The sequence below is a fragment of the Vombatus ursinus genome, unplaced genomic scaffold, assembly GCF_900497805.2.
Source record: "Vombatus ursinus unplaced genomic scaffold, bare-nosed wombat genome assembly UNPS02014832.1, whole genome shotgun sequence".
Lineage (NCBI taxonomy): Eukaryota > Metazoa > Chordata > Mammalia > Diprotodontia > Vombatidae > Vombatus > Vombatus ursinus.
Genome location: NW_020954610.1, coordinates 52,380,406 through 52,390,791, shown reverse-complemented (window position 1 = coordinate 52,390,791; position 10,386 = coordinate 52,380,406). Strand labels below are relative to the sequence as shown.

The 10,386-nt window shown below is 38.0% G+C and overlaps 1 protein-coding gene across 1 annotated transcript in view; it reads right to left on the bottom strand.

The window, feature by feature from the left end:
• Positions 1 to 10,386, bottom strand: part of GRIN2A (glutamate ionotropic receptor NMDA type subunit 2A) — a 466,205-nt gene that overhangs the window by 92,555 nt on the left and 363,264 nt on the right. The window contains exon 4 of the mRNA XM_027839475.1: positions 2,571 to 2,776. Within this exon, the coding sequence (XP_027695276.1) occupies positions 2,571 to 2,776 (206 nt within the window). The remainder of the gene's footprint in view (positions 1 to 2,570; positions 2,777 to 10,386) is intronic.

Here is a 10,386-nt window from a genome sequence, read left to right as displayed (position 1 = left end):
AGAAAGAAAGAAAGAAAGAAAGAAAGAAAGAAAGAAAGAAAGAAAGAGAGAGAGAAAGAAAGAAAGAAAGAGAGAGAAAGAAAGAAAGAGAGAGAGAAAGAGAAAAGGAAGAAGAAAAAAGGATGGAAGGAAGGAAAGAAAGGGAGGGAGGAAGACAGAGAGAGAGACAGAGAGAGAGAGAGGTAGAATGTAGCTCTTTAGTAACAAAAAATTATAGGGAATGTGGTCTGGTCTTATATGGTGAGAAAACATTTCAGAATTCAGATTAATAGAGTCAAATTGCCACTCTCTTAAATCTAAATAGATCACTAGATCATTATTCACATATGTACCAAGAAAGGGAGGGAGGGAGCACCAGGTAAGAGCTTCCTTTGGAAAAAAAATTATTTTCCTACCCAAAAATATAAACAGCTAAATAAGTTTAAATTCCAGTCTGGCCATTAGATGAGGAGATTGTTGCCTGCTATGCTATTTCCATTTGGATACTTGCTACTTATAAGGTATCCAAGTGATAATCAAAAGTGTTGCCTTGTCTAGGAGTGTTAAGAACAATTGGAATCTCTTCGTCCCCCAATGTAAACAAGGATTAAATTGATTACATTTCCTGCAGGTAAATTTGCTTTGGAGGCAGCCTGTTCAGTGCCAAAATGACTTACATTGCACAACTTGATTTTTTTTATCTTAGATGATTCTTTGAAAATAAGGGGCATGCTTATTCTTCCAGGGGAAAATCCATTGTCTTCCAGTGTTGGTAAGAAGAGAAATTAGGAGCAAAACTGAGAACTAAATCCCACCACAAAGGATCAGGGAAATGAAGGAGAGAGCAGGGTGTAGTAGAAACAGCAATAGACAGGGTGTCCCCCAAATCTTAGTGACTATTTAAGGTTTAAAAACTTAAAATGTTTCAAATCTCATCTCTGCTACTTATAACCTATGTGACCTTGGACAAGTCACTTCAACTTGCAAAACATCATTATCTTCATATGTAAAATGAATAGAGCTCATATTTTATAGCACTTTAATATATGCAAAATAATTTATAGACATCATTGCATTTGATCTTCACAGTAACTCTGTGAGGTAAGTGTTGTTATTATCTCAATTTTATAGATGGGGCAACTGGGGCTCAGAGAGAATAAGTGATTTGACAAGGGTCACTCGTCTAGTACAAGTAGAAGTGGCATTCCATCCCAAGTTTTCCTAATTCCAATTCCAGTCCTAAAACCACTATGCCATGATCCTCCTTAAGGTATTTCTATGTTTCAATTCACATGCTAAATTCATGTGGAGCCTTTTTGAGTCCCTCTAGCTATGAGTGCCTCCTACACCAAATTACCTTACTTTATTGGGTATGTAGTGTGTATAAGTGTGTATAGGTCTACATATTGTCCCTCCTTATGGAAAGAAAGGGTCCAGATTTTTTTTGTATCCCTAGCATCTAGCATATGCATCACTCATAGTAAGCACTTAATAAATCAATGCTTTTTAATTGGCTGATTGGTTGATTAGAAAGTAAACTATCTCACCTTGCTTAGAGCTGGATATTTTGATGGAAAATAACATGGACAATGGTGGCAAGAGCTAAGGTATGAAAGGCTGGGTATGAAAAAAAGGTACCATTTTAAAAGGACCAGAAAACATCAAACTGAAGCACTCTCTCTACAGTATTATTGGGCACTTAACCTCTCTTGCCATTGGGACGTCACTCCTTCGTTCATCCCCACAATTTAGCACTTGCTGTTTCTAGCTACCAATTCTGGTTCACCATGCAATACTCCTAGGTCCTCTTTGCAGGGGAATTTTCCCACCATGGGCCTTCCTTGATTCTTAACCAGGACGGTTTCAACTATGAACTCTCTCTTAGACTCAACTGATGTCAAGTTCTATTCCCTGAATAATCTACTGTTGGAAAGACCTGGAAATTAAAACCATAAAATATTTGATTTGGGAAAGACTTCATAGAATCAGGATCATAGCTAGAGGGGGCTTCAGAGGTCATTTTACAAATGGGGAAACTGAGGACTAGGGAAATTCCATGTAACATAATGGGAAGAACACTGGATTTGGGATCAAATGAAATCAAAGAGCAGTTTCTTGTTTATTATAACCTCGCTAACAGTACTTTACTATATTTTATTTTGTAACTTTGTTTAGAGGAGATCAGAAACCCAAATGGATTAGGGGAAAATTTTTTCATGAATCAGGATAGAGCTAGTATGAATTCAAATCTCAGCTCAGTTACTTCTTAGCTATGGGATCCTATACAAGTCACTTTAGTTCTCTGACCCTACATGTCCTTATCTGTAAAACAAAGGAGTTGGACTAGATGATCTCTAAGGACACATGGAAAACTCTAAGTTTATGATCCCATTATTTTGTGAAATATCCTGTTCAGAAGGTAAAGAACTAATTAAAAGAAATAGGACTAGAATCCACATTTCCTAGGGTTATCATTCTTTGTACTATACTGAAATCCACAAAATAGGCATTACTGAATAGCATTTGTCCATATTTGGTATAGTAAATAAATTATATTGAAGTATTTCCCAATAGGGATTTTTTCCTCTTACTTGATTTTAACAAATTTCCGACACGGCACAGTATTTCGCACACAGGACTCAGTCAACGGGTCTATGTCTTCCACAATGACAAATGGAGCTTCTTCCAGAGTGACGATGCTTAGATGGTTGTCATCTGGCTCACAGTCGGCAAACGATTTATACCTCGGCCACACGGAATGTGTCAAGCTCAGGGTCTGATTCTCCCATTTCCCCACCTGTATCACAAAGACCAAGATACACACATCCTCATTCACTGTTGGTTTCTATAGCAGCTAGTTCTCCATCACTAGGGACAGCGATGAATAATACCCTGTGAAAAAATAACTTTAAAAAATTCCATCACATTTTTTAATAATAACTGAAATTTTATAGCAAATTTAAGTTGGCAAATCATTTTAGTATCTAATTTGATCTTCACAATGGCCTTGGTATAGGCAATGTAAGTATTATAATCACCACAGATGTGAGGAAACTGAAGTTCAATGATGTTAAAAGACTTAGCCAGTGTCACATGTTACTGTCAGAAGCAAAATTTGAACCCAGGACGGTGCAGAAGAAAGAACATAAGACTAGAAATCACAGGTTCTGAGTTTAAATCCTGGCTCTGCTTTCCTCCTACTACTTGTGTGATCTTGGATTATTCACTTGAGTTCTTGGTTTTATTTCCTCATATGTAAAATAGAGAGGTCAGACTAGATGAGTTCTAAGATTCCTCTCATTTCTAGTTCCATGATCCTGTGATCTGCAGAGACAAGACTTGGACTCAGGTCTTCCTCAGTCCAAGTCCAGAATACTAGCCACTACCATGAGAAGAAATTAATAGAGAAAGGAGGAGTGAAAGCAAAGGGGAGAAGGCAAAGAAGAGAACCAGAAAAGAGAAAGAGAAAAAAAAAAGAGAAAAAATAAAGAAATGAAGGCAATAACAGCAGAGACAAGACCACAGATGAGGGTAGGATGGGCAAGAAATCAAGACCTGTCAATCTAACCCAGGACATGGTTTTAGTTAAATTGCAAATTACAGGGAACGTTTGTTAAATCCTGAACACTATAGTGACTCTCACGGTTTAATGCTCATTGAGTTCTGTCAAAATAAAATCAATTGTATTCCATCTGAATGATGGCCTCCAAGCCCAGCAAAGTAACATATGAAGCTTTATGTTTTGAGCCTTAATTTTATTTGACAGGTTATTGGCATCACTCACTTAAAAAGCAAACTATCTCCCCCAGCACTGCACTCTCTCTTTCCTACTCCAGCTCCCACACACAATTACTTGACATTTGAGGTCAAGGTTTTATTTGCAACACCAACCTGAAAGAAAATGCCAAAGCTGAAAAAGCAAGGGACCAAAGGTAGCCTTGTTTGCACTGACATAACCTTCCTACCTCTCCCTGGGTAACCTCATCATCCCAGGAATCAGCTCTTGACCCTGGGCATTCTGAACTCAGGCATTCTGAACATGGAAAGCATAGATTTGGGGGGAACTAACTGGCTCCATCTGAGATGATATCTTTGTCAGTCAATAATTATTTATCAGGATAACAAACTAAGAAACTATTTTCAGAAGTTGAGTTTCTCCTTTTGTAGAGGGCAAGTTCTTGGAACTTTTTTTTAAACCTTGGCTATTATAGGTTTGCAAAAAGACAAGCACCCATAACATACATTGGGAAAGATTAGCAGCCAGAATGACCTGGGTTAAAAAGTTTCTTTGGTTCAAATTATTCTGAATCAAACAGATATGTTAATACAACTGTCTCTGATCAATTCAACTCCCTATCCCCCTCCACACACACACACCTTTCACTAGCAGGGACCGTCAACCCAATATTACACAAAAGGAATCAAAGATATATACGCACACCATGGCATATATGCACACCATGGCAGTGAGATGACTCAGTGGATAGAGTGTTAGACTTACTGGTGGACTTGGAATCAGGAAAACCAACTTCAAATATGGCCTTAGGCCTCAGTCTAGTCCTAGCTGTGTGATCCTGGGCAAGTTACTTAATCTCTTCCTGCCTCAGTTTCTCCATCTATAAAATGGGGATAATAATAGCACCTACCTCACAAGGTAGTTGGGAAGACAAAATGAGATCTTATTTGTGAAGTGATTTGCAAACTCTAACAGCTATATAAATACTACTTGAATCATCATCATTATAAGGAAATTCATTCATGCAGCAGAATCAAGTACAACGAGTTCTGCACTAAAAACGAGAACTGAAATACAAGCCTGGTTATATCTTGGTTTGACATATGAACATTACAAGCCACATCATTACTCTTTCCAGTTCCCCAACCACTCTGTGAGTACATTGAGCTACTTTTTTTTCAGTATTTGTTATTTCTTGATTCCTTCACAACTTGATCCCATCCTATTTTTCTAGTTTGTATTTCCCACTCTTTCCCTTCATGCTCCTTATGCACAAATTGATATGTTCATCCAAAAACTACTCTTACCATTACTAATGGTAATTAGCAATTAGGTCTCTTCTATGAAAGCTTCTTAAAGCAGGTATAAGAGATGAGGACATTGTACTAAAACTTACCTTTCCCCAATCATTTCTTGCATTCTTCCGCTTCCATATCTTTGCTCAGGTATTTGTCCCTACCACCACCCCCAGCTCTGATTGTCCCATTTTTACCAAAAAGCATCGTGTGAATAAAGATTTAGAGATAGGAGGGGCCTTAGTCGAATAGTCAAATCCCTTCAATTTACAGATGATAAGGTTGAGGCCCAGAGAAGGAAGTGACTTCCCCAAGGTCTTGACTCACAATATCACCTGCTCCATGAAACTTTCCCTGACTCTCCTTCAATGGAAAGTGAACCCCATTTCCTCTAAACCCTTAACATGCTGTACTGTTCCTAATGCACTCTTACACACTGCCTTGATTGGCAATTACTCATATATATGGTTTGTCTACCACTACTAGAATGTCAGCTCTATGATGCAGGGACCAGGTCTTCTTCCTGGTATTCCCCACAGTATCTAAAACACATTGGACACTCACATTTTTATGTTTCACTTATGGAGTTTTTTTTTGTTTTTATATAATAGTTATTTTCCAAAATGCTACCTCCCTACCACCCAATTTAACCCTCTCTTAAAACAAAGAAAAACAGTGCATCAACACCATAGCAACCAAATCTAATAGCACAGGCAACATATAGCACCCAGAGTCCCCTTCTCTCTACTAAGAGGAGGGAAATATGTTTCATCAGCTTTTCTCTAGAACCAAAATCAGCAATTACAATAAATCTGATTTTGGCTACCTTTTAGTTTTCATTTACATTATTATTTTTGTTGTTTAGTTGTTTTCAGTCACGTCCAACTCTTCATGACCACATTTTGGGTTTTCTTCGCAAAGATGCTAGAGAGGTTTGTCATTTCCTTCACCAGCTCATTTTACGGTTGAAGAAACCGAGACAAACAGGGTGGCATGATTTGCCCAGGATCACACAGTTAGTAAGTGTCTGAGGCCAGATTTGAACCCAGGTCTTCCTAACTCTTGGCCTGGCACTCTATCCACTGTGCCACCTAGCTGTCCATTCATTATTTAGTCACTGTGTGTTTTTTTTCTCTGAGTTGTGCTCACTTAACTTTGCATCAGTCCCTGCAAGTTTCTCAGAATTCCTCTTATTTGTCATTTTTCCAGTATAATAGTATTCTATCATATTCATAAATTACAATATATTCAATCATCCCTCAATCCATAGGTACCCCTTTGCTTCCAAGTTTTGTTGTTGTTGTTGTTGTTGTTGTATTTTAATAAATGTGGGACTTTTCTTTCAGTCTCTTAAATTCTGAAGGAATATGCCAAATACTAGGACTCCACAGTTGAAGTTATACAGAGTTTAGCACATTTTCTCCCATAATTCCAAATTGTTTTCTTGAATGTTTGAGCCAATTTGTAATTCTACCAAAAATTGATTAGTGTGCCTCTCTTCTCTCAGCCTCTCCAACAATCAACAAAAGTTTACTAGATGAATAAACAATGACTGTTTACTTAAAATGTACACTTTGAAGCTGTCTTCTCTCTTTCAGTATACTAGAGTATTCCAGCATAAATCATTGCTTTCAAGCAAACTTGTGGGATCTCAGGGAAGAAAGAAAGAAAGAAAGAAAGAAAGAAAGAAAGAAAGAAAGAAAGAAAGAAAGAAAGAAAGAAAGAAAGAAAGAAAGAAAGAAAGAAAGAAAGAAAGAAGGAAGGAAGGAAAAAAGAGAGGGAGCAAGGGGGGAGAGGGGGAGGAAAAAAAGGAAAGAAGACCTCAGGTCCTCCTAGGAAGTGGCTTGGTGAAGGAGGAATTAAGTACAAGCACTGATCTGCCTCACTCTAAAGAATATGTTCAATGTCCATTGGTACCTTCAGAAGAAAAGTGCTTTTGAAAGGAAATAACTTGATTCTTCTTCCCTTCATTCCTTCAAACAACACACCTGAATACAATTTTGACTCTGAATAGCTAATAGTCGATCAATTGTCATGGATAAAGTACTTAGGATGTGCCAGATACTCTATTACCTTCCAGGGGTACAAAGATAAAAATGAAACAGTCCCTGCCCTCAAGGAACTTACAATCAATCTGAAAAGGTAATTAGTACATATATAAGTTTATGCAAAATAAATACAAAGTAATTTCCAGGGGAGGTACTAGAATAAGAGGTCTCATAGGGAATAATAATAATAATAATAATAATGTTAGTCAATGATAGCTAATGATATCTAACATATAACACTCTATGACTTGCAAAGTTATATGTATATATATATCATTAATAACATATATATTTTCTTCTTTGATGAGACAATGCAACTTTCCTCATGTATCTACCTTTGCTGATGTTGAGTATCAGGGCAAAGCAGGCTCCAGAACTACAGTTTTGGTTTTGATATAGCTTCCTTATTGAGAGTTCAGATGCCAAAAACATACATATCCACTAACTCGGTGTGCTTTTCAAGAGAATGTCACAAGCATGGAGTAAGTGAACTATCAGTCAAAATACTGACAAATATTTCAGCTTTCAGAGGAGAAGGAGAAGTGGCAGGCAGAGTTGAGATGACTTTGTAGCATTTTTAGTTATGTTCTAAGAATGGCAGAGGGATGTGTGCATGGATGGGTCCCAGGGCCACCTCTGAACTTGAAGAAAAAGGAGTATATCCAAATACTCCCTGAGTTTGAAGCAGGGCAGTGAATTCAGGTATAAATAGTACAATGGTTATAAATAGAGATACCTGGCACTAAGGATGTAATATCACAATTTTTATGCTCACTTCTAGACACCAAACATATGGCATGGGCAGTCTGTACAATTGTAAAGAAAGTTCAGTGAAAATTAGCGAAGGGATATAGTCTCAGAGTAAGGTGATAGGGAGAGTCCACATCAATTTCAACCTGGATATTAAGGAAAATAGGATGAAGCAGCTGCTTTGCCATATTGAAGGCAGATTATAGCTTGGAAATTTACTGGACCTCATATTCCAATGGCACCAGAAGTCTAATACTGCAATCGTGCCATTGCTTACTCTTTCTATTCCCTCCATTCCCCACATTAAGCAATTTGTGTATGTCTCTGTCATTTAGTCTGTCTCTGTGTGTCTGTTTCTGTGTCTCTCTGTGTCTCTGTCCCTCTGTGTGTCTGTTTCTGTGTCTCTCTGTGTCTCTGTCCCTCTCTGTGTCTCTGTCTCTCTCTGTCTTTCTCTGTCTCTCAGTCTCTCTCTCTTTCTCTCTCTCTCCCTCTCTCTCTCTCTCTCTCTCTCTCTCTCTCTCTCTCTCTCTCTCTCTCTCTCTCTCTCTCTCCCTCCTCCCCTCCCCTATTCTCCCTTCCCCTTTAGAGCAAGAGTAAGTCTTCTTAATGCATTTTGGGTCATGGACCCATTTGGTAGTTTGGAGCAACCTATGGACCTTTTCTCAGAATAATTAATTTAAAATTAAAATAAATTTTAAAATACTAAATTTCAATTAGAGGTTAGTGGAAATAAAGATGTATTTTCCTCATCCAAATTCACAGAGCCCCTGAAGTCTAACTATGGACCTTTAGAAAGCCAATGGACCCTGGTTTAAGAACCCCTGACCGAGAGTATGTATCCTTATTATTTATCCTCTCCTCTAAGCCCTCAGCTCCATTATCAATTCAAGTAGCAATTTGAATATTTGCAGTTAATAGTAAGTTAAAGTCCATATGCAGCAACTAGACTCAGTTACCTCATGCAAAGAAGCAAGACACTTGATGAAGATAAAGAAGACAGCTTCCAATGCCAATAGAACTAATAAGGTTACCAGTATCTAAAATATTCCTAGAATACTCCTAAAAGCAGTAGTGCAGGATTTGGGGATGAAATTCCTTAAATTGCCCTTACGCTTTAATTTCAGAGCTGAATGTGTTGATAAGAGGAAGAACTAGATAAGTCAGTGAGTCTCTGTTGTGGCAGATCAGAGGAGCTTTTCAGAGTCTAGTTATCTAAGTAACTTTTTCCTATATGTTTGGGAGGAGAAAGTGAGGCTGGTGACTTTGCACAGCCCTCCTTCACTCAAATTGAAGCCAATTGCAAGTCATGTCATCATTTCCGTAATGCCATAGTCCTCTTTGAGAATGAAGGACAAACCACAATCTGTAAGTAGTCTGAGCTGCCCAGGACCCAAATGTCCAATTCTAGTTGGGTAACCCTTCTCTCTTCTTCTCTCCTCTCTTCTTCTCTCCTCTCCTCTCCTCTTCCCTTATCTGAGGCCATTTTGCCCAAAGGAAGGCAAATTTTAATGGCAGAAACCTACCTAGATAATTTGGAGTTTACTGGCTAGATTTATTTCTTAAAGACCAAACCTTAAACTCAATTCACTCTGGATCTCATTGATTGGACAACAAGAGGTCCCTGTCCTGCCCATGCACCGCTTAATGGTTATATTTTGGGCCCTTCTGGCTCAGAGTGAATGTAAATAGTAACTGTTTCTCTTTGGGCCAGCAACCTTGAGGGTCTTCCCCTCCAAGTTTGATTTTTTTTTTTTTGGTTAAAGGGTCCATCCTTGACTCACTTCTTAAAGAAGCCTATTCACTGAATGGGCATTGCCTCACTCAAATTGAGAACTTGAAAGACCTCAGCTTAAAAAGACAAAGGTCTCCCACTGCATCCTGGGTCATCTCCAGTCATCATGATTCTGATTGATATCTAACCACTGGACCTGGATGGCTCTGGAGGAAAAAGTGAGGCTGGTTACTTTGCACAGCCCTCCCTCACTCAAAGCAAATTCAATTGCAAGTCATGTCATCATCTCCCTGCTCTCATGGTCTTCTTCAAGAATGAAGGACAAACCACAGACAACTTATGTGTCTATGTTTGGGTTCTTCTATTGTGTGCTCCTGGGGAAAATCTTATGAATTTCACTACTTTGAAAGTTGCTTGGGGCTTAAGCAAAGAATACGCCAAAGTAGAAAGAAATATTTGATAAGAAATATTTCTGATAAAAGTTTATATCCAAGATACACATGGAATTGACATATACACAAAGACCCAAGTAAGACTCAAAAAAGCATTCCACATTAGAAAAGTGGTCAAGGGATAGGAATAATTTTCAAGAGAAGAAATGAAAACTGTCAAAAACCATAGGAATAAGTACACCTCAAATACTTAATAATAATATATGTGAAAAATTAATTTAAGCAACTGAGATTTCTTTCACACCCAACAAATTGGCAAAGATGATAAAATACATAGTCAACATTGTCAAGAGAGACAGGCACACTAATGAAATTTTTGAGGCTATGTTAAATGATGTGACCATTCCAGAGAAAAATAAGGAAGTATGTGAGAAAAGTCAATGAACTTTTCGTT